The 25033-nt window shown below is 39.3% G+C and overlaps 1 protein-coding gene across 1 annotated transcript in view; it reads left to right on the forward strand.

Moving 5' to 3' along the window:
* Window positions 1-554: 554 nt before the first annotated feature.
* CEMIP2 (cell migration inducing hyaluronidase 2) overlaps window positions 555-25033 on the forward strand; it is a gene marked incomplete at its 3' end in the record, with an annotated part of 36971 nt that continues 12492 nt past the window's right edge. Inside the window, exons 1-11 of the mRNA XM_080362641.1 lie at window positions 555-1000; window positions 5905-6045; window positions 6560-7121; window positions 9687-9856; window positions 10993-11181; window positions 13950-14119; window positions 18378-18587; window positions 18967-19172; window positions 19764-19833; window positions 22573-22701; window positions 23920-24008. Of these exons, the coding sequence (XP_080218767.1) occupies window positions 676-1000; window positions 5905-6045; window positions 6560-7121; window positions 9687-9856; window positions 10993-11181; window positions 13950-14119; window positions 18378-18587; window positions 18967-19172; window positions 19764-19833; window positions 22573-22701; window positions 23920-24008 (2261 nt within the window). The 5' untranslated portion in view covers window positions 555-675. The remainder of the gene's footprint in view (window positions 1001-5904; window positions 6046-6559; window positions 7122-9686; window positions 9857-10992; window positions 11182-13949; window positions 14120-18377; window positions 18588-18966; window positions 19173-19763; window positions 19834-22572; window positions 22702-23919; window positions 24009-25033) is intronic.

A 25033-nucleotide genomic window follows, 5' to 3' on the forward strand; every position in this document is an offset into this window, starting at 1 on the left:
ATTCCTGATGCACCTTTACTAGCACTGAATCCTGCAGTGAGTAGAATGAGAGCCTGTGGGCTCTATATGCTTCAGCTAATTAAAAGCCTTGACTAAGTTGCATTGGTGTGAATATAAATAAAATTGTGTTTGGTATTTTGTGTATTAAATACTTTCTACTGCTTCCATTGTGGAAAGAAGACTTGTTTCTTTCAGCTTCTTTTCTGTAAGGGAAAACAATTAGGAGTTTGTTCAACTTTTGTGTGCAGCAGAAATACATTTAGGCATTCTTAGCATAACTGTGGGGAAGCAGGGGTTGCTAGCTTTCTCGTTGTTCGGCTTGTTCCTTAATCACATAAGTAAACTGTGAAAACGCTATGTGAAAAATACCTGATGGAAATACAAAGAAATGGCCTGTGCTGTACTGTCTTCCAGATGCTTTTAAATATTGTTCAAGTTATATGTACTATTGTTTCAAGCTGTTACACCATGGCAAATGACCAGTAGCAACTGAGTGACTGATACTTCATAAAAAGCCACAGTTTCCATGGCTGTTCTTAAGGCATGTGGCTTTAAATTGTCTTTTTTTGTTGTTTGTTTGGTTGCTTTTTTTTTTTCCCCTTTATATATTGTACTCTGTATTCTGAAAACCTGTCCGTTATTTTTTCCCTGTGTGTGTTCCAGTGACTTTATAACATGCAAGACACTGATGCCAGGGGGAGCTCCCCTGCTTTCCTCCGTCCTCAAAACGGGAGCAGTCACAGGTCTTCGGGGTACATCCCAGGGAGGATCGCCCCTCTCCGTCCCCCGCCGCCTTTGCAGAGCCATGCTACAGCCGAATTTACCTCTGCGAGACAGGAAGCCCGGACAAGACTCCCGTCCTTACCAGTGGATCAGCCCCGCCGCCAAGCAGAAGCCAACAGGCATAAAAATACTCTCATTTGCTTTGCCATTTCTAGCCTTTCACTTTTTGTTGCACTGGGGATTTCTTTGGGAATAGCTTCAAAATATGCTCCAGATGGTAAGTGCTTTTTGCCAACAAGGTCATCCTATCAGTTAATAGTCCCTATGAACATAATTCAATGATTCAGCATCAGGATTACTGTTAAAAGTTAAGTGCAAAAATAGGATGCTTACTGCAATTTTAACATGGAGGGAGGCAGTGTTTAGGGGCCGAGATCAGATCCTTTTTCTGATATCAGTGTTATTTTTATATGTTTCTACAGTGAATGCTTTTATTTACTTACATGAAGCAAAAATGTGGCAGTAAATAGAGACTATTGGTGAGCGGGAAAGAAGCATGAATATTGTGCAAGTATTATTATTTTTGTTTGCAGAATAAGCTATCTGATAATGTTCACAAATTTTAGACAAAATGGTATCCTGTCTGTTTAAGCTTTAATTAAAGAACATAGTAAAAGAATGTTAAAGTGAAAACATTTTAAAATCTGTGGGAATTTATATGCACAGTATGTGTTTGCTTTGCTTATACACAGACTGGGCAGGGACCTTTTTGATCTTTTAGCCCTCATTATTTTTTAGCTCATTTTAGAAAAGTGGGCAACTTTTATGGAATTTGGAAAACCTTGCAAATGTGTCACTGCTTATAAAGCATTAACAGGTGATGTGATTAGCTGCTGATCATTAAATACGTGTCTCTCTGGCCAAATACTGCTAGAAGTTACTATGAGATGCAGTTGCTAAAGGTTGGTAGTATTTGGAGCATGGGTTGTTTTGTTTTCTGTGTATTTTTGTTTGCTTTTGTTTGGTTTTCTTAGTTTTGTCTTTTTTTTTTTTCTTTTTTTTTTTAAAGGCAGAAGTTGGGTTTCTAAGAGCTAAACAGGGTTTTTAATTGAAACTATTGGCTGTTGTAACACAAACAGACTTACACTCCTCAGTGGCTTTTGGCATAATAACTCAAAAGGTCCAGTTTTCCAAAGTCAATACAACACAGGCTGAACAAATTAAATAATCAATGGGAGATTTCAGGTGACAGTACAAAAGGAACGCACACATCTAACCAGAACGCTCTTGGTGGTGGCTTGCAGAGATCTCTTCTTGGGTGAAGTTACTGATTGTTCCTAATAATTATGAACGACAACAACAAAACAAAAAAAAAAAAACTGAGGAAGTAGTAAATGGAAAGTTACTGCTACGTTGTGATCCAGGTCAACAGTAAGAGGGTTATAGCCAAATTCAAGAGAAGGCTGAAGAGTGATGTAGCAGTTGACTCTGAGAAGAACATTTGGGAGGCAAAAATCTTTCTGCTTTGATATCAAGACTTTAACTTTCAATTAACTAGAAGTTGTAGATTTTTCTGATCATTTTAGTAGAAGTGGGGTGTTATCGTGTGCTATGGGATACTTAAAATAATAATCCTTTTATGCTCTAAAAGCTGATAATGTGGAGATGGCTTGCCTATTTCAAAAATGTTAGCGGTTTTGGAATGGTTTTGGTTCAGCCACAGTAGCTCATTTCAGAGACATTGAGTTTTGCTGTTTTTTTGCACTGAATGCATGGTCAGCATGTGGTTGATAGATCACCAGAGATATTGAGGATGTTGTAGGAAGAGTTGCTTTGTTTTAGTAGATGCTCGTGGTGGTTGGTTTTGGTTTTGTTGTTTTTGGGGGGTTTTTTGTTGTTTTTTTTTCTTTTTGTCTAAGATAATGACTTACATAAAAGCTAAGGAGTAACCCAAGGTCATGACTGCTTTCCTTCCATGTCCCACTGCTTCTTGATGGAATTCCAGGCCAGTTTTCAGCACTAATTATTGCATTGTGTCTTTCTGAAGTTTCCCGGCATTATCTTTTAAAAAAAAGAAACAAGATGCACCCATAGAATCCCTTGGAAACTCTGGCACAAGAGAAACTCCTCCAGGCACCAAGGAAAGTATGGCTGAAACTTTAATCTTGCAGGAACTCCCCAAAAGTTTCCCAAGAGGTTGAAATGTTAATAAGCTCAGCTCCAACCTAGCAGATGCTGTGCTGCAGCCAACACCACCAGTTCCAGCTAGGTGTGTTCTTCTTAAGGGCTAATTGGAAATCCATATTGTTGGGACTTTTAATGGCTGTTTAAAAGGCAGTGGAGGGAATGTGAGACTTGGTAGTAATTGCGTGTAAATCCTAAACCTCTGGCATACCTTCCCAAAGGGAAAATGATACTTGTCTGCTTTTCTGTTCCTGCCTGTCAGCTGGTTTCTTCCCCCTTGCCCTTGCTTTTATCTTCCTGTCATCATCTTCTTTTTCTTTTTTCTTTTTTTTTTTTTTTAAGGAGTCCTGAACACTGGAGATCAGGGAGAGCACTGGAAATGCAATTTCCTTCCCCATTTCCAGTGGCTTGTGCTGTAGGGTCAGGATGACAAGCTGGGGAGGTTTTCAGGAAAAAGTTCTGCTTGGCCTTTGTAGCTCTCGGCTGGAGCTCGCCCATGGTAAACAGGATCCTCAGAAAGTTTGGCTGCCAAACTGTGATAAACCTCTGCTGAGCATAATATAACACTGATAACTTTTTCCCAGAGGCCTTAGAAACTCCAGACTTGGTGGCTAAGCAGGTAGAAAGCAACTATTTAACTACATCTTGAGAACTGTTTCCTGTCTTTTCTGCCAAATTTCATGTCCTTGTTCCAGTACATGGAAGATTCTAGAATTTTGGGTTTTTGTTTGGCGGGGTATTCCTTTGTGTGCTGGTTTTTTTAGGTTTTGGTTTTGTGTTGTTTTTTCTTTTTCCCTTCATCCACCATTTGCAAAAATTTACTTCCTCCCTCCCCAACTCTATTAGAAGCAATTAAACCTTGAGGAGAGCTGACCCATTTTTACAAAAATCCTCTAAAGCAAAGGCTTAACTTAAAACATTTTCAAGATGAGTGGTTGGATTTGGCAAGGCCATAACTACCTTTCTGGTTTATGTTTCTGTTTTCATTTAATGTTAACTGTAGAGGCAGTGACTGTGGTCTGTAAAATCTAATCAGTAATTTTGGAGGTAACATATGGTGAAGTACTAAATATTTGATGTTTCCGTGCATCCCACTGCAGTTGCTAAGGGAGAATTTCAAAATACTTTTTCTGAGCACATCTGATCTCGTTGCCAAAAAGTTGATCCACTGTGCTTCAAGAGTCATAGCTGCGTTACAGGAGCCTGTATTTCTGATGTTGATGTCTTCCTTGCTGGATTGTAATGTAAAAGAGATATTTTTTTGTTGAGTTATTGTGCTGTGCCTGTTCTTTCTGACTCAACAGAAGAATCCACAGTTACTAGATCTTCTGTGAATCACACTAAGCAGAAATCATCAGGTTGCTGACTCATGGTTTCCTCACATTGCCCTTTGCTAACAGCCAGGAAATATGTATTTCTTCACAGTGCTTGTGTGTGTGGTGTCTGGGGGAAGGGGTTTAGTGACTCTGCATGAGTCAGGCAATAGACTTGCGTTTATCCGGTTGAGTGTTCAGCAGTCCTGCTGATCACAGTGCTTCTTGCTTTTAGGCTTTCCCTCACGTTGAATTTCATTTTCTAAATGTTGTCTTCTTAGGATCCCTCCAGAAGATTTTTCTTTTGTTTTTCTTTTTATGTTACTATTGGATGCCTTTTGCCCTTTCACGATTCTGCTGATTTTTTTTATTTTCCCCGCCCCCCCCGCCACTGGTTGTCAAATCTTGGTTTGTGTGGATTTCCTGAGTTGGAAAGGATTTGAAATGTGGAAAATAACACCAAAGGAAAAACATGTCTGTCAGCAAAACTAAGTCTGGCTTGTGTTAAACTTGTGGATAGGTTTTACTTTCTTTAGGTTTTGCAAGAATGGGGTATTCCTAATAGCTTTTTGCCCCAAAGTTGCATTACAGATGTGTGAGTGTTTTTTTCCAGAAGATGTGAAAAAGCTAGTTTGACTGTTACTCTCAGTTGGTCTGCTAAGCTGTTTACTTTGGCGTCTTTTTGGTTATCTTTTGCTTAAGAAAAATGTTTTCAGTCTGACTTTTCTTTTGGTAAGAAAATCCAAGGAATATACTTCCCGTTTCTGTTTTTGTAGTATGTCTATGCTGCTGCATTACTCAGCTACTCAGTGTGTTAAAGATGCGCGTCTCATAAATACTACATTGCCGTAACTTTATCGGAATTCGCACAACCGTGTCGCTTCCTGCTGCTGCTTCTGCTTTCCTGGCCTCCTAGCATGGTGTTATTGCCTGTGTAGTGCCAGACCTTTAGCAGGGTTTCAGCAAGGACTTAATGTGTCTCAGCTGTTGATATGGTTTCTAGCCTGCCTTCCTAAGTGCAAACCAAGAGTTCAGACCCAACTGTCTTGTCTCCTACAAAACTGCTCTAACCAGTAAGATATTATCTATTAATAACCTATATTCTAAATGTACTAATGATGTCTTGTCCCTCTTTATCCCTTACCTGCAAACCTACACTGAAAGAAACAATTTACATACTTAAAAGTGAGAAGGGATCAGCCTTTGGCACACAGGGAAAGACCTTGAGGGAGATGAGATACTGAAATGCTTTGCAACCATGATGGTTGGCTTCGGTAGCTGGCCCAGGACATTCAGTGCACAGTGTGGTTGCTATGGATCTGAGTGCTTCCAACTTGCCTCCCTCATTGACTGCAGGTGATGTGGAACATCTCACAAAAAAGGATGGGGTTCAAAAGTGTCTGTCGTCAACAGTATAAGTTGATAGTTCAGTCTGTGGTCGTCAGTTGCTTAATTCAGTATAAGAATGCCTTCCTACCCTTGAGAGATTAGTGAATTTTCAGGTGTCTTTTTGCCTTATCAAATACAAACACTAGCATCTGTGGCTGCAGTAGTGTAACCACAGTAGGAGGTGGGAACCCTTTGTGGATGACTGACTCTGTCTTGCTCTTGTTCATCCTAATGCTGCCTTGATTGATGTGGTGGTGCTTGTTTTTTAAAAGCTGAATTTCACATTATATTGCAGAAAATTGCCCCGATCAGAATCCTCGTCTTAAAAACTGGAGCCCTGGGAAAGACACTGAAAAGAGAGTTTTTATCAAAAAAGGGGATATGTTTCGTCTAAACTCAGATGCTACAGTACACTCTATAGTTATACAGGATGGAGGTATGAAATGGCAAGATGAACATCATGCTTCAGTTTACTGCATGGTTTTTACTTCTGTGATTACATGAAAAATGTTTTGAGATTTTATGTTGCAGCTTATTGACCAAATCCCTTGCTTTTCCTTTTCAACCTGCTACCAGGCCAGGAGTATCATTAAAAAGATGAATGACCACTGTAAAGTCTTTTTGGTGGAGAACTGACTTGGTTTTCTATAGGGTATAGTTAAACAAGTCTTGTGTAGTAGCCTTCCTAGTACAAGATCTGATTGTTTCCTGTGGTATGTTAGTAATTCTACCAAGATGGCAGAAAGAAATAAACCAAATCCTTAGAAAGATAAATTGTCATTGGTAGGAGTTAATCTCCCAAATATTCTTAAATATATATGAGCATAACAGCTTAATTCATGGGTGTGGAAAATAAACCTGGAATTTTTCTGTTGTCCTTATTGCAGAGCTTGGTTCTTTGAGTCCATCTGAATTTTGCGTTGACCTACATAATTATTTTTTTCCTTTAGGGTTACTTGTTTTTGGTGATGATAAAGAAGGTTCTAAAAATATTACCTTGAGAACTCGATTTATCCTGATAAAGGATGGTGGAATGCTTCATGTTGGAGCAGAGAAATGCCGCTATAAATCCAAAGCAACTATTATTTTGTATGGGAAGTCAAACCAGGGTGCTGATGTGCCAGAATTTGGCCAAAAATTTATTGGTGTGGGCCCTGGAGGAACGCTGGAGTTGCATGGGCACCAGAAGTTATCATGGACTCTTCTGTCAAAGACTCTGTATTTCTCAGGGCTGGCCTATGGTCATTATACCTTTAAAAAGAATTTTTCCCGAGGACTAAATGTGAGAGTGATCGATCAGGACACAGCAGAGATTTTGGAAGTGCTAAAGTTTGATACTCATGAATATAAAAACGACAGCTTGAAGCTCCAGAACTTACTGAAAAATGGAAGTCCTGGTCGCATTGTTGCTATTGCTGTGGGAGATTCAGCTGCTAAAAATCTACAGGAGGAAACCAGAGTGACTATCCAAAATCTTCTGGGAAGTAAGTTTGTTAGAGGATTAAGTTACAGGTAAGTAATTTATTTTCCCTTTTGTGCCCAGTAAAGATCAGGTACAGATTCTGCTGCCTTTGGGGGATTTGTTAAACTTTGACACTGTCTATGCTTAAAGGCTTCAGAGGATTCTCAGTGTTGTATGTAGTATTGTAGCAGTAGAATTCGGTGTGCACTATTTTGATAATGCTGAGACTGATAGTTACACAGGTGTCTGTGATACATTTTATTACTTATTCATAATTGTTTTCTTTCACTGTTCTTTACAGAAATTAAAATTGGGTGCAGCAAGGATTTTTTTTTTTTTTTCCCCTCATTCAAACACACAGATGGAAAACACTTGCTAGGTGAAGCTTTTAGTGCATGTGGTGTTATGTTTGAGGAGCAAGGAATGCCAAGCTAGAATACAGGAAAGGGATGCTAGTCCTGTATTATTCACACCTATACACTGTTTAAATAAAAGTACGTTATCCCTCTACTGATTCTGCAAGGAAACGGGTCTGTAGAAATATTTTCTTTCTGAAGTACATTTGTAGAGTGTTTCTGTATCTCTTTACTGTTCTTTTCAGTTGGTCAGGGTTTGGATGGTGGGACCGTAGAAGAGGTAATAGGAATTATTAAAGCAGGACTGTTACACTTCTGTGCTGTTCATTTAGTTGTTGCAAATGAATCTTCACAGTGTGAGTTCTGAACTTGGCTTTGTGCTGCAGAGGGTTCACAATACAAGCGAAAGGGACACCAAGCCTCCTAACTAACTGTCCGCCCATCCTTCAGCTCCCATTTAATTGGTGTTGTATAACCTGTTTCTGTTTTCCAGGAAATCAGATGTTTAGTTTTTCCTTTCTATGCTTGCCCCTCACTATCCCTCAACATCTGAATTCCAGTTAGTTTCCTTCCTCTGCTTTGGCGGAGGTAGGCTGGAGCGTCACTCGGGGTGGCATGTTCTGACCTCGGTTCCTGTCAGGAGCAAGGCTGTGTCAGCGGCTGTGTCAGCCTGTTCTCATGGGCTGGAAACTCCTTGCAGTGCTGCCTCTGACGCAGTTTAGTCAGAGGTGAAGAGGCCTGGGTGTCCTGTAAGTGCCAGCTCCTGAAAGCAGTGGAGCCTGTGTGGTGGTTGTTCACGTTGTTGAGATGTGGTGGGTTTCTAGTGTTTGTCTTTGCCTGTGACCTCCAGGCGAGTTTGAAATAAGGAACAGCAGCCTTTCTTCCTTCTCTGCTGAACTGATTCTTGTGTATTCTCTTTGGTCAGTAGAGGCTCTCTAAGCACATAAAGTTGTCCTGTTCTCCTGTGAAGGACCGGTGAGAAGCTCTCTGCAAGTGCTCACCGAGGAAAAGCTAAACCTGTATAGCTAGGAGATTTCAGCATGGAGGTGAACAGTCCGTTGCATCCCTCCCCCTTCTGCCTTTTCTGGCAAAATAGCAAGCATTAAAATATCTTGATACTTCTTTTTTATGTTGGTACATGAAACATTCAGCTTGTTTGCTGCAGCTACCAAAAGGCTGGCCCAGTATGTGCTATTTCTATGAACAGGCTAACATGAAACAGTTTCATTTAGCCTTTTCATCCCAATCAATGAAACATTTTGAGATGACTGAAAGGCAACTGCATTGAAGTTAATTCTGCCTTTGAATCAATCATTAGCAACAGACTACAGTCCAGCTAGCTGGCACTGTTTTAATTTAGGATTAATGATTCAAATTTAATGCAAAGTTGTTTGGATTTTTAATAGATGGCCTCAGCTGCTTCCTCTCCACACATAACTATGGCATTACAGAGCAGTAATGGACAGCAGAAAAGTCTTGTTTTATGAACTTGATGGCAGCTTTCTGTGGCGTGCCGTTTGTTTTTCACTTCCAAAAGCTTGGATGCATTCATTAGAGCCGTAGGAAGGGGAAGTTCATCCAGGACAGTTCTCTGCACCATGCTGGTGTTCAGCCAAGTAGGTGTCCAGCTGAGGGAAGGGCCAACGAGGGGGAAAATCAAAAATCCTTTGTCTCAGTCTTCAACTGATCCCTCTTGCAAAGGTTGTGTGACAGTATGTGATTCCTTTTCTGGGTCTGAGCATCTTGAAAGATTTGAAAAAGTATTGTCTGTGCAGTACAGTGATGGGCAGCGGCCACTGATGGCTACGTGCATCCTTCCCGGCCTGGTGCGTGTGGCCACCACACTGGCATGGCGCTGGCCCCGCACAGTGACCCCGGCAGCACCACCGGCTCTTGCGCTGCCTCTGTCCTGGTAAAGCTGTTTGGGAATAGGATCCTGTGTCGCTTCTGTTGCTCATCATCATCTTGTGTAGTTTACTTTTGGAAACAGTATGTCTTGATGGATACGGTACTTTTCTCCATTCAGAGCTCTCATATTTGCCAGTTTGTATATACGACATCCATTTCCTTTAAACTATGTTTCTTTTCAGTGAAGCCTGCCCATCTTTCTTCTGCATTTTGAAATTGCATTTTAAAATTAATTTGGAAGAACAGACAAAAGGATTATTCATTATTTACATGTTCCTTGTCTTGTCCTTTACCTGATGGTGAATAATTTAAGGACTGTTATATTTAAACATTTACTTTTATCTTTCACAGGCAAGCGTGGGCTTTTGTTGGTGTACTAGGTGGTGGAAATTCTTCATGTAATGAATCAGTGAGAAACTATGAAAACCACAGCACGGGTGGAAAAGCTCTTGCTCAGAAGGAGTTTTTCACAGTGGATGGTCAGAAGTTTGTTGTGAGAGCTTACAGTGAATGGAACGAAGGTAGGAAAGCATTTTGTGAAATTCTGCCACTGGGGAAGAAGTAAAAAATATTGTATGTGCTTTTTTTTTTCCTAGAACTCTTGGTTGCAATTTAAATTTCTGAGTGCTGCTGTAAGGGTTTGTTGTGGGGTTTTTGTGGTTTTTTGTGTTGGTTTTTTCTTGCTACGGATAAAGCATGAGGACACAATTCTTCTGTGCAACCTGTTTTCTCAATCTATTTGCATATAGTGTATGAACAGCATAACATTAAGTGTCCTCATTTTTAGTATATTTAGACAGAGATAAGGGGTCTTATAAAAGGATGAAACAGACTTTTTTCTTTTAGTCATGTATATTTTGAATCTAAGCTTCTGAGATGATGATTATAAGCTTAAAAAGAAAACTTGTTAGAAACTAAGAGAAACGTTTTGTTCTTCTTACAGTTTTCTATTACCATTTGATGCTGAACTCCAGGCAGTTTTTCTCACACCAAGTTGAATCATTTGCTTTTATCCTTTATTTGTGTTTCTGTTCAAGATATTTGTGATCTGAGTTCTCCTTTTTATGGCCAGTCATCTTTCTCTGTTTGTGGAATTGCTAAGCAATATTGTATTTACCTCAGAAGAATTTTTTTTAATGGTAGTTAGATATTTAAGAGTTAGGGTAAAGAATAAGCAAGAGTTGCTAAACTTATGTAAGTCCATCACAAGACAGTGAAATAGCATGTGCCTGTAATTTAGCCTGCCAAACTGTTTTAGCATTGTGAATAAAAAGGAAAGTCTCCCTGCTTTGTTTTGCCAGGTCCTTGATTACATCTGTAGAGCTTTAAATAGCAGGAAAATGTCACTTGAAACAAGTAGAGATAGCTGGACCTACAAATTGTTGCCATATGATACTATGGTTAAAAAAAGAAAAAGTAAATAATAAATTTTTCCTGTCACTTTTACTTCCATCTTTTCAATTTGTTTTATTTGAGATCCACCAGATAAGCGGGCTGTGTCACACTGGCATGTTTCAGAGTGGAGTTGTACTTCAGAGGGTTTTGGAGCTCGTGAAATCTCATGCAGTTCTTACCAGTATCTTCTTGGAGATGGTTTCATATAAAGATGAATGGAATCTTATCTTGTGTTAACTTTTTTTTTTTTTTTTTAAACTAGGTGTCCCAATTTCAGGCTTCCAGGTGGAAGCTGTAGGTGGAGTGATACTGAATCTTCTGGATGATGTTAGTAGTTGGAAGCCTGGAGACCGGATTGTGGTTGCAAGCACAGACTACTCAATGTATCAAACAGAGGAATTCACCCTCCTTCCCTGCCCAGAGTGTACCAAGCATCAGGTCAAAGTCAAAGGTACGAGAGCAGCCACCACTTGTAGATTCGTGTGAAATACATGTTCCTGGTAGTTAGACCTCAGACAGTGCCTTCCGGTGGGAGCAGTAAAGAACAGCCTGTTCACCTGTCTGTGTATTGCTGTGTGGCCATATAGGGGAATGTGTGCTTCTCCTTGCTATAAAATTACCCTGAATAGTGTTAGGTCTGCCTCACAGTTTACCATACTAACTTTTTTTCTTCTTTTCTTCCTGGGCTCGTGGAACACTTATTTTCTTCCAAGAGGGTCATGCTTGTTTCTATTTCTGTGGGTTTTTTTCTCTTTTCACTCGTCCTCTATAGGTGCTTGAATGCTTGTGGGTATTACCTTTCCTTTTCTTTTAGTGCCCTTCCTCTCTTTTGGAGTGTTATCCTTATAATTCAGTCTGTTATTAATAAAAGAGAAAGAACAAGAAAAAGGAGGAAAAAGAAAGTGGCAATCTTTGAACCTGTCTGTTTTGTTTTGTTTTTTCCCCTCAGTTTGCCTACCACACCCCCCAACAAAATAGTTATGAAATAAGTGGCACTTGTAAGCCTCTGCTCACACAGGATATCCCTGAGCAGTTGCAATCTGTTTTTCCTTTGAGCATGATGTACGCAAAATGGTCATGCATGCTGTTGACCGTTTCCTTTTTTATTATCTGATTCATTCTGCCTGACTTCATGAGGCCCTCCCGTGGGACTGGCTCCCCAGCTCTGCCGGTGCCTGTATTTTCCTTCTGCTACTCCGTGCCTCACCATGCCAGGCCCTCCTGTCTGGTGCTCCACCAACCTTGGGTCTGGAGCTTCCCTTCTTGCTGCCTTCCAGTGTGCCGCAGCTTCAGAGTAAAGCACAGACCAGCTGGTGTTGGTTTGTTGGCAGCCACACATCTGTGCTCTTCAGGATCTGGGTTTGTGTCATTCACCTCTGAACATACTCTTCTTCAAACCACTCTTCTCCTTCTCTGTTCTTGTAAGATTTCTGTGAGCGTCATTAAAGTTTCACGTTACCCCATGTATTAAGGGGCTGCCAGTTCGTATGTCCATTTTGCAGTGCAGTTTGCATCCCACAGCATTTGGCTCAGATATGCTTTACTGCATTGTGAAGTCACAGACACAAACAAATAATATATAAGTTCACCTTATTGTATGCCAGAGCATATCAGGGTGAGTGAAGCCACAGAGCTTAGTACCATCAAGCATGACACTTCCTGGGCTTTGTTCTCAGGTGTCTCATGTTGGGTATATTATTGAGCACAGTATTTTAAAGAGCCAGCTTAACTTGAAGACTGCAGTACAAAGTTAAAGAAGTACTTTGTCACCACTGAACAGTGTATGTGCAAACTCGGCTTCATCTTGGAAATCATCTACTGTGAAAAAGCAACTGCTTTTTTAAAGGTTTTTAAAAAAACATGTTCAAGATGTACAATATGGCATGACATACAAATTCTTAGCTTTTTGTTGAAACTAAATGTTATCTGAACATATAGATCTTGAAAAGATGATAAAGGAGATGAAGTTGCCCATCTTGAGTTTCTTTTACTCCCACTATCAAACTTCATTTGTCATAGTAAGGGATACAGTTTTAAAAAATCCGCAAACTACGCTATATATTTGTTCTACAACTAATGCATTTTCTGTGTAATGGCAAACTTGACATGCTGAAGGACTTGCCAAGTTTTGATTTTTTTTGTGTGTGTACTTTTCCCAAAGTTTTTAGCTATTTTGGTCCCTTTGTAGAAGGAAAACTAGAAAGTATTGATGGGTAGGAGGCCTAGTTGCTCTTTCTTCACTTGATGTGTATACTAGTCAAATACAGGGAAAAAAACAACAGATAAGCCTTCAAGGAGAGGAGTGCAGTCCCACTTACAGACATCGATTGTCTTCTTAAATCCTTAAGTACAGGATTAATACCACTCTTTTCTGCTTCATATTGTAGTAATGACCAGTTTAGGCTTGTATTGTTTTGTAAGCTTTGAAGCTATAGTGATGGTCTAGGCAATCAACAAATGGAAAAAAAAAAAGGGGTGGAAGGGAGGTGAATACTTTTAAAAAACGTGTAAAAACTTTTTAATAAGGTTTACAGGACCAGATAATTTTCTCAGTTTGTATAGACAAATAAGAAACAGATTGTTTCTTTGGAAGAACAATGTAAAACAGGAGTATCATGTTTTCCCTAATTTTAGTTTGTGTCTTCAGAGTAGCTATCTTTGAAAGAGAAAATTAAGTTAGGAAAGCAAATCCAAGCAAATCCTTTTTTTTTCTTTCAGAGGGTGGTGAATACCATATTTTCTAAAGGCATTTTGGCATCATTTTCATTTCTAAATTTTTATTTGGAACAGATTAAGCTGCCAGTGTCTTTTTTTTCTTTTAAAGCAAACTGCATCCATGTTTGTTTCACTAAAACTTCTCTAGATACTTCAGATTCATTTAAACTCCTCTTTGGTTTTTATCCATTCTTTTCACAAACTATTGGACTGAAACTAAGATGCACTTGTGAAAAACAAAAAGGAATTAGTTGTCTTACTAAAATGAAAAATACATAGATGGCACTTTGCTTGATCTTAGCTGGGTTAATGTTTATAATGTAAAAATTATGTGCTTTTTATGTGCCTTAGCGTAAGAAAAGCTAACAGAGAACAGCATGTTAAGGTTTCAGAATGCATGGGGTTTGGTGCTACAGGTAGCTTGCTTGTATAATGTGGATTGGTTTTGTTTTTAATCAGTTACAACTCTTTCCTGCCCCTCATTTCCAAACTGTTTTTGGACAGAAAATCCTCAGTTTCCACATGTAGGAGAAGTTATTGATGGAGTGGACATGAGGGCAGAAGTCGGAGTTCTTACGAGGAACATCTTAATCAAAGGAGAGACAGAAGATACCTGCTATCGTGAAAAGGAGTGCCAGTTCTTCAATTATGATACATTTGGTGGACATATCAAGGTCTGAAAAACCTTTTAAAGTAGCTTTCTGTCATGTAAAGGCATGTCAAGGACAAAAAGATTAATTCTAAAATTTGAAGGATTTAAAAACTTAAAACCCGTCAATTTGTACAGCTTCTTTGGGTAGAAATTACTTTGTTCTCAGCTTTTCCAGAATTAGGTTTAACTCTCCAAGATTTAGTCTGCAGAATCGGAGGAAGGGATATCAATGCATGAAATGCTGGTACGAGTATCCAGCATATATTGCAATGTTGTGCAGCAGGGATTAAACCTTACAAATTACATCCATGCATGTGGATCCTGTTGTATTACAGAATAAAGTTTGATCTCCCTTTTCACTGTCTTCCCTCTTTTCACTGCCGTTCTCCCTCCCCAAGTGATTAGCATTGGATTGTAGAGATCTGCCTGATCTGAAATTGGGCACCAGAGAGACATGGAGAGGAAAGAAACTTCAGTTGGACAGTGGTGATTTTCTATTTAATTTTTGTAAAAATTGGAAGTATTAAGGTTAGGTAGAGAAAACAGCTTCTAATTTCTGGTATTATTGTAAATGTAAAGAAAACTGAGGGAAAGCAGTATTATAGAAACTAATATTTGAACTCATATTGACTTAGGTTTTTAGATGAAAGGATTGAGCAGCAGTGTTTCAGCTCTTCACTGATGCTGGAGGTGTTTGAGGTCTTGCATTTTAAATGCAAATGTATTTGTGCTTATTATGTGCTGGTCACAGTTTAAATATCTCTTTCTAATATATTTAGATGCAGATTTTAATTTTATAGTGGACATAATGGTGGTAAAGAAAATATGCCATTCCCTACTGTGTGGCAGCTTTTGTTTTGTGGAAGAGAGTGGAGGAGCTCAAGGCACTCTTTTGTGTTTAATATAATGTCATGAAAGAAGATAATGACAAGCTGTGAATCTTGCAAAGCATGGCCTTCATTGCCACTACAGTGCAAAACAGCAGACCCCTCAGATGTCTGGAAGATAGAAAAGAAAACAAACATTTTGAGTCATCAAAGTTGTTATACTGTTCCCAGGAGACTGTTCAGAGTAGCACAGTGTCTGCTGCCAAACCAGACTTCAGCAATAAAAGCATTTTCAGCTTATGTTAATCTTGCATGCTCATGTAGAGGCAGCCCAGGCACTCACAAGTGTTAATGGCCTCAGGGGTTTTATCATCGTGGATATTCTACTGGTCGCTGGAACAGCAGCATAAAGGAGGCTTAATGGCAGTGAGGAGAGGTGTTATAGTTTTACAACTGCATCAGTGCTCTTAAATGTTAACAGTTGGAGGTCTCATGGATGCCTGTTTTGGGCCATCCTGCTGTATTTTAGGCATACAAACTTAAATCAGAGGAGGGGAAAAAAAAAGTCACGTTACTAACATCCCTAGAGGATAAAATACTTACAAAAATGGTTACCTTCGGTAAATACCTGTTCCAGATAAGTTAATAAAATAACAGAAAAGTGTGGGTTTTTATCTCAGCTTAGCTCCTTGCAGTGAAGCTGTTGCTCTTGGTTTCTGTTTTCTTAGCAGGTTAGGTGGAAGAAAATACTTTTGCATTCCTGTATTACTGGTAAAGCCCATTTATGTATTTACTTTGTATTATGTAGTGTTACTGTGAAGTTGTATGATCACAGAATCACTAGATGATCTTTCGAGGTCCCTTCCGATAGCTAACACAGAAAGTTAGCGATCGGAAGGGACCTCGAAAGATCATCTAGTCCAATCCCCCCGCCAGAGCAGGAACACCTAGATGAGGTTACACAGGAAGGTGTCCAGGCGGGATTTGAATGTCTCCAGAGAAGGAGACTTCACAACCTCTCTGCGCAGCCGGTTCCAGTGTTCTGTCACCCTCACTGTGAAGAAGTTTCTTCTCATATTTAAGCGGAACCTCTTATGTTCCAGTTTGTACCCATTGCCCCTTGTCCTATAATTGGTTGTCACCGAGAAGAGCCTGGCTCCATCCTCCTGACACTTGCCATTTACATATTTGTAAACATTAATGAGGTCACCCCTCAGTCTTCTCTTCTCCAAACTAAGGAGCCCCAGCTCCCTCAGCCTTTACTCATCAGGGAGATGCTCCACTCCCTTAATCATCTTTGTTGCCCTGCACTGGACCCTCTCCACCAGTTCCCTGCCCTTCTTGAACTGAGGGGCCCAGAACTGGACACAATATTCCAGGTGTGGTCTCACCAGGGCAGAGTAGAGGGGAAGGAGAACCTCTCTTGACCTACTAACCACCCTTTTCTAACACACTCCAGGGTGCCATTGGCCTTCCTGGCCACAAGGGCACAGTGCTGGCTCATGGTCATTCTGCTGTCCACCAGGACCCCCCAGGTCCCTTTCCCCTATGCTGTTCTCCAGCAGGTCGTTCCCCAATTTCTACTGGAACCTGAGGTTGTTCCTACCCAGATGCAATACTCTACACTTGACCTTGTTATAATTCATTAAATTTTTCCCTGCCCAACTCTCCAGCCTGTCCAGATCTCGCTGGATGGCAGCACAGCCTTGGTGAGACCATGTTGACTGCCCCTAATGACCCTCTTATCCTTGATATGCCTTGAGATGGTGCCAAGGATAAGTTGTTCCATCACCTTTCCACAGATGGAGGTGAGACTGACCAGTCTATAGTTACCCAGGTCCTCCTTCTTGCCGTTTTTGAAGACTGGAGGGACATTTGCTCTCTTCCAGTCCTCAGACACCTCTCCTGTTTCCCACGACTTGGCAAAGGTGATAGAAAGTGGCCTAGCAATGACTTCAGCCAGCTCCCTCAGCACCTGCAGGTGGACCCATGGATTTATAGGTGTCCAGATTGCTTAATTGCTCCCTAACCCAGTCCTCATGAACCGAGGCAAACTCCTCCATTGTCCTGACTTCCTCTGGGGCCTCAGGGTTACAGGGCTCCTCAGAACAGCCTCCAGCAGAGTAGTCAGAGACAAAGAAGGCATTCAATATTCTGCCTTCTCTGTATCTTCTGTCACCAGGGCACCTATCTCATTCATCAGTGAGCCTACATTGTCTCTGGTGTTAACCTGCCATGCATTCAAAGAAGCTTTTTCTGTTGTCTTTAACCCCTCTCACAAGGTTTCATTCTAAGGAGGCCTTAGCTTTCCTAGTTGCCTCTGTGCATCCTCTGCCGACATCCTTATATTCTTCCCAAGTGGACAGCCCCTCCTTCCATAATGTGTAAACTCTCCTCTTCCACTTGAGCTTGCCCAGCAGTTCCCTGTTTAACAACGCAGGTCTCCTGGCTCCCTTCCTTGACTTCTTATGTGTCAGGATGCTCTGATCTTGAGCTTGGAAGAAGCAGTCCCTGAATGCTAACCAACTATCTTGAGCCCCTTTACCTTCAAGTACCCAAGTATGATTCTGAAGGCAGTTTCGTATCTTCTTTAATAAAGGAAGTTCCTCTGGAGTGCTGGGCCCATTTTTGTATTCCGATTGCAAAGAAGATGTAGGTGCACTGGGGTTTGTCCAGTGAAGGTGATGTGTGAGAGTATGTGATGATGAGTGAGGAGGGACTGAGAGAACAAGGCTTGCTTGGTGTGGAGAAAGCAGAGATTACTCTGTTCAGGCATTGGGAAGGGTTCAGAGAAGCCAGAGCAGTTCTTGTATGTGCACAGTGGTATGACAAGAGGCAATGGTACCAGGCTTCAACAAGGCAAATTCTACTTAGATATCAGCAAAATGAAAGGGAAGAACCAGTTGACTTCGTATGAGCATCTCTGTGGCTGGAGGTATTCCTTGGGCAATGTGCTGAGCAGCTGTCTTTAAGATGACCCTGTGCTGAGCTGGCAATTCGACCAAGTATCTCAACAGGTTTCTTGAATCTGTGTTATTCTGTGAACTAAGCCTGTCCCAGGTGAGCTACATTGGTACAGCTTCAGTGTAGACAGGCCGTAATGTGGGTGTCTTATGTTTATTTGGACAGTATGTGGTTATAGATAAAGAACATTTAATGTGCCAGGTGATAAAGACCAAACTGTACGGTGTGACAACATGTCTGGTGAAAATTGCTCTGTTATAGCCAGATGGAGAATTAATTTTTACAGTTATTTGCAAAGGGTACTGTTTTATAAGGCAGGATATAGGGCAAGACAGAAATGATTGTTCTAACTTTTATTGTGTTGGTCTTTGGTAAATATGTACATCTAACTTATGTACATCTGGTATAGATGATGTATTAACTTAGATTTCCATTAGTTAAAAAGCAAATAGTTGCTTATTCATTCTGGACTTCTCATTATACTTTTAGATTTTGAAGAATTTTACGTCTGTTCATCTCTCATATGTGGAGTTGGAACAAATGGGCCAGCAGCAGATTGGAAGTTACCCTGTTCACTTTCACCTTTGTGGGGATGTGGATGAAAAAGGAGGTTATAGTTTTAAGACTTACCTGGAAGGTCTTTCCATTCATCACTGTTTTTCCAGATGTGTGACTATTCATGGAACTAATGGCTTGCTGGTAGGTACAAGGAGAGTAAAACACACTGTCTTTAAATAAGTGTTATAAATAGCATTTAAAGCAAAAATAGTCCCCTCCTTTATTGAAGTTTTATGCTCAGCAATGTTTTTTTATTTCAATGAATAAAGGAACAAGTGCAAACAGTAACTTTTAGCATATCTTACCATTTTCTTTTTTCAGATTCTTGCAGGCAGCTAAGCTCTCCAGACTACTGTGTGTTTGTAAGAGATAAATAAAACTGTATGCTTGATTCATCTGAGCTGCTGATACTAAAGCTTCACTCTGCAGCTGTGCCAAGATAGTAAAACTAAATGGTACTTGTCAAATAAATCTCAGTGAATGCTATTACTACTGACATAATGAACTTGTATTTCTGCAGATAAAGGACACCATTGGCTATGACACACTAGGTCACTGTTTCTTCACAGAAGATGGCATTGAGCAGAGGAATACTTTGTTCCACAACCTTGGGCTAGTCACGAAACCAGGCACTCTTCTTCCCACAGATAGAAACAGCAGCATGTGTATTGGTATTAGGGATAAAGTGTATGGAGCTTATGTCCCAGTGCCAGCCACAGACTGCATGTGAGTATTTCATAGTGAAAAAGTAAAACCAAACCAGCTACAGCAGTTAAACTGCTGGTGATCTCTTGACAATATACGGATGGAAACATGTAGTTTAATGAATGCGGACAGCTTAAATGTCGTTCACGTAGTAGTGGTATTTAAAAAAAAAAAAAGGGAAAAAAAAAATCAGTGTTTCATTAAAGAGAGAAAAAAAGTTATTTTGTGGGAAAACTCTTGTTTCTTGCAATACTTGTTCAATAGGCTTTTAAGGATGTGTCCTTACTTCTTCGTAAAGGTATGCACATTCTCAAGCTGTCACTGCTGTTTTTTCTGGTACTAATATCTTGTAGAAGCTTATTCAAACAGTTTTTGTTGCATGAAGTATCCAAACAACATTAATAAGTAAAATACTGCACATTGAACTAAAGAAAGAAGCATTTTTGACTTCTAAATGTGGAGGGGGTTGTGATTTGTGATTTTTATTTCATATATGAAGTAGTAACTTCAGACATCAGTTTAGCTTTTTCTGATGTGCTTGTTAGAAAGGGGTGATATTTCTGTAGGAGATAGAGCTCTTCCATAATAACTTCTTTCTGAATAATTTTTCAGGGCAGTTTCGACATTCTGGATTTCTCATCCCAACAATCATCTTATAAATAATGCAGCAGCAGGTTCACAGGTGAGGCATATGGATATAGTTCAGCACAAACTACTTGTGCCACGGCTATTTGTAAAACCTGTAACATCTACACTGCCAAAACGACACACATTTTTCCTTTTTTTAAGTATGAATATGTTCAGCAGGGTGTTGGCATTACAAGCACAGTTTGTCAAAGTGTGCATTGAAGAGATACTAAAAGTCTTTGTTCTGGCTGGAACAGAGATTCCTTCCTCCTTTGTAGTTAATAGACCTGACAATAGTGTCAATGTGTGTAAGTAGAAATAAGTCCTTTTATTTCTGAAGAACTAGTGTGTTTCATATTAAGGCATCTGTATTTTCTGTAGGTTGTAATGAGTTTACTGTGTGACTGCAAGATTTGTCTTCATAGCTGTAGTAACTGGAATGAAAAAAACTGCAAAAAATGTTCGTTGTGAAAGAAACAACAAAACACTTCGATTGTCAGTCAGTTATTAGATTCCCATCAGTGACTGCTGATATGCTTTTTTCTTGTTATGAACCTTCTATTCGTTCAAATCTCTTGTCTCAGCTACGTGCGAAGTACATGTTGTGGAGAAGGGGGCTGGAGTCTATTCTAGGGCTACATTGGATGAGAGGCTGAGATGTGCAGAGTTTTGAGTGGATTTTTGTGAAGAGATAAGTGGGAATGGAAAATGGGGAAGGTGGTGGTGGTTGTTGTTGCGAAGGCTCCCGTGCTGGAAGTAGAATATGTGTATGTGTCAGTGTATTCTTAGGCACACAATACATAAAACTGTTTTTAATAGAACAGGATTCAAAATATTTAAATTACTTGAAAGATCTAGAATATTAGAAAAAAAAAAAAACAAACAACAACAAAACGACAAACACAACACTGACAGTTTTATTCTACTTTTTGTGTGGTCTGGCTCCTTTTTTTTTTTTTTTGGACAAACTTTCTTAGTTGACTATCTACCACTAGAACAGATCTGGACACACTTATCAAATCAAACCAATTATTCTCTTCCCAGTGCAACATCTTTCCATTTTGTCTCCTTTATGACCTATTCCGTTACTGTGTATCAGCATTCCAGCCTAAGTCAAAGGAAACAGCTTCCTTCATCTAGTGCTTAAAACCCCACTTTTTTTTTTCTACTTCTGTAGTATATCCCAGTAAATGTCACTTCCTTTTGTTACCAGAATGTGCGTGGTCAGAGCAAACATTTGTGCGTGGTATGAAGTTTTGCCACTCTGATATACCTCCCTTTCAGGGGTATAAACGCGACAGTATAAAGGGACTACAGCTTATTATGTTTCAGAAACAGAATACTTCAGCTGTGTTGAGACAAACTCTGCACTGTGGAGCTTTTGCTGGTATAAACTATAACAATTCACATGCAAATAAAATAATTCCATTGCCACTCCAGCTTCTTCATTGCACAATGAAGCCTGTTGTAAGGGTGTATCAGCAATAGATGTTTCTTTTGTTTGAGCTGTATATGAGAGAGGAGGAGGAAAAAAACGTTTTGATTTTTCCGAATGCGTGCAAGTGCTTAAGGAGCTTTTAAGGTTATTAAACTTTTTTTCCAAGCATCAGGATATGTTTTGGATAAAAATTACTTGAGTCTGCCAAGCACAGAGCTGTATTTAATTATATGTGAAGTAAGATTTTGGTATTTTTATTAATGGAACATCCACATTTGCTTTGGAATTGTTAATCACCAGAAATGTCAAAGTATCTCATCATTACGAATGAGAGTATGTTACTGAGAAGCAGAATTTCCAGGATGATTTAGAAAATGAGTATATTTTCAGAGTGAAATGCATGAAATCTTTTAAGCCCAAATGAATTAGCTTTACCCATGTTTCTTGAACAGGAGGATGATGACTATTTTTCATGAGATGGACCACTCAGTATGCAATGTTCCTTTAGCTACTGTCTAATCCTTTTATGTGCCTTATGCAATATTTTTTTAAAATTTTATAAGGGCACAGAGCATGTGGTCAGGCAAAATTTTTCATGTTTATAGGTATCTGCTGTGCAGGTGCTGTTCATCTTTCGAACCCAAAAATGGTTGAAAGGGGAACTCTTAAAGGTCTCATTTAACAGAGAAGTCCAGCATCTTTAAGAACAGGGCTGTTGAAGAGGTGGAGAAAATGAACAGATGCTGAAATTATTACTGCATGTTATTGGCACAGTGCTCTGAACTGGCCAGACTTCTTGATGTGCTTTTTTTCCCTTCTTCTGAAAGCTCTTGTGGCTTTTTTGGCTGTGTCATTAAATTCTAGTGTGAGTGGAGATGAACAAACCTTAGTCAGACTGTAACAGTAAGGAGAGAAGAAGATGTTTTGAGTATTTTGCTGTAAATGGCAAGATTTACTAGTAAACAAAAGAAAATCGAGTGCATATGAGGAAATATAACTGAAATGCAAAAATTACGTTAACTCTTACAGTTTTCTGATTGGAAATATTAGAGGATCTTAAATGTGGGGTGTTGCATGGCTTCACTGAGAAGCAAAACACTTTTTAGTGCATATTATTTACTAGAATATAGCCTTATTTGCAAACTTCTGCTTTCTCACTGGGCCATTGTTTGGAGACTTCATTTTGAAGAATATATTCTGTTTTGCCCAGTTGGTTTTAGATATGTCCTTGTTCTCTTCCTTGCTTAAAATATCCAAGTTTGACTTAGTGTACATTTATTTTCTGATTAGAAATATCAGCACCGATAGTAGTATCAGCCTCACTTAAAAGTAATGTCATTCTCTCCTTACTTGCAGGATGCTGGAATATGGTATTTGTTCCACCGGGTTGCTACAGGAGATTCTCATAGTTTAGCTATTGAAACCAAATCAGAGCTTACACCCCTAGGAATCTTCTATAACAACAGGGTTCATTCTAATTTTAAGGTAACATATTATCTTATTTAAAAATTTTTAAAGTTCTTTGTTTTTAACTATTCTGTATTAGGACTTGTCTGTTTTTACGTTTTAAGTTGGTTAGGTGATGGATTCATGCTATGTTTGAACTGTGTGATTCTAACTAGATATTGTACAACTGTATAATCAGCACGTGTATAGTTTCATGTTTTGACTATTATCTGTGTAAGGCACAAACATCTAAAATCAATTAATAAATCTAGTGAATTATATTATCTCAGATGTAGCATTTCAGATGCTATTGTCTTACTGATAGCATTGTTTCCTACTCTGAAGAAAGCTGACCCTTGCAACATCGAAGTTTATTACAGTTGTGATTCATCCAGTAGCTTCCTGGAGTAGGCACTAAGGTACTAATGTACAGTAACTCAGATGCTACCATATCATGGCACAGTCTCTGATTGGAGATTAAGCTTTCAGGTTGCCTTCAGGAGCCCAGCCCTTGGCAACAGTTTTTTGTTAGAGAGTTCTCAGCCTACATACGTTTTTCAGCTGTAAGGCTTTTATCTTTAAACAAGGCTGGCAGTTTGTGTTTTAAAATTCCATGCTAAAAGAGTGAACTCCACTAGCAGGTCAGAGGAGCACTCCTGTAGGAGCACTCAACTCTAATCACAATTTGGATCAGAGGTGAAAGTAGCTGCAGGTATTTGTGCATGTAATTCAGATTAAATAACACAAATGTTTCCTTCTGCTTCTGTTTCTCAAGTAAATTATTTCATACTGGATTATTGAGTTTGAAGCTGATAATTGCTTGAGCAAAAATCAGCATTAGTCTTGAAGGTAGTTTGGTTTTAAAGGAAATACAACATTGTGAAAAATGCTTTGGTTTTTTTCTTCCATTTGTGAGAATATTTTGAATTCACCACAGGATTGACTTTCAGATTTTCCAGAACAGCATCTGTAAGTAAGTGTAAACCTCAAATAGTTAGATATTCTGAAAGAAATCTGAAAAGAACTTAAATTTTCCATTACTTTTTGTCTTTTATAATCCCAGGCAATTATTGTCCTCTATCCAAATTATTGTAGGCAGATGCTGTTTTTCTCTTCTACAATGTCAGTTAAACCCACACTGAAAGATCTATGAGTTTCTAATATATGTATCAGACGGAACATAAAGTTTAAATTTTAGAAATGTGATGTCTAGTTTCACTTTTTATAGTATGAATTTTCTTTCCTTGCTTGTTTCAGGCTGGTTTGTTCATTGATAAGGGCGTTAAAACAACTAATGCTAGTGCTGATGATCCCAGAGAATATCTTTGTTTGGACAACAATGCAAGGTAAAGGATATTTTCTTCCAAGTGAGTGAAAATGTCAAAGTTCTGAGATTGATATGAGGAAAAACATATTTTAAACAATATAATTACTTATAAATAATAATCAAACATATATATTCTTTCAGATACTCCTATATTCTTTTCCCTTATTTGTTCATCTGTTTTGGGAACAACAGAGCACAGTGAGCCTTAAAGGAGTTGGTTGTTCCTTCTGAGTCCTTGCTCAGGGTAGTTTTCAGCCCCTTGGAAGGCATCACATTAAACATGCTACACTGTCATGCTTAAAGTGTTTTTTGGAATTGCTGTTAAAATCAAAGTCTTACTTTAAAATCTGCTCTTCTGATTTATGACTCAGTTTTAAATAATTCTTAGAAAAAGGCTTGAAGCCAAGTAATACATTCACTTGCCTTTCCTACTGCTGAATGCTTCCTGCTGTACCTCCTAGACATGGAGATCGTAGTTTTGGTGCAGTTTTACTGAAGGCTGTTTGCAAAGATAGTATGGTCAGCCACATTTTTTGTAGTTGACCAAGTGAGAGAAAACAGTGAAGAGTCTAGGAAAATTCCAGGTCATGCTGTTAGTCTTGTCCTGACCTTCAAATAAAATAGCCTGGAGTAGTGGTCAAATGACAGTATTGGATAGCTGTCAATGTTTCAGTGTGACAGCTAAGCATTAAGACTAAAAATATAGTTCATAAAGTTATCTTTATTTCTGATTAACCTGTGTTTAGGATGAGGATAGTTAAGTGATAATTGCAGATGCAGAAAGGAAAGTTCTCAGTTTTGCCAGTGCTTGATACTTCTTCATCTAGAAATTAACCCACTGTATGAAATTTTGACAGAAAACCCTTAGAACCCTTGTGGATTACCTCAGTCATAATAGGCAGTCAAGAGGAAGATATGAGGGGCAAAATACCCTGTGAGGACCTGTAGTGTTTTGACAAGGCATCGACAGAGGATGGAGGAAACCCAGTGCATGACACGTGGTTCATATTTCACAGCAGCCAAAGAAGTAGTGAGGCACTCTGT

Source organism: Nesoenas mayeri (genome assembly GCF_963082525.1).
Source record: "Nesoenas mayeri genome assembly, chromosome: Z".
Lineage (NCBI taxonomy): Eukaryota > Metazoa > Chordata > Aves > Columbiformes > Columbidae > Nesoenas > Nesoenas mayeri.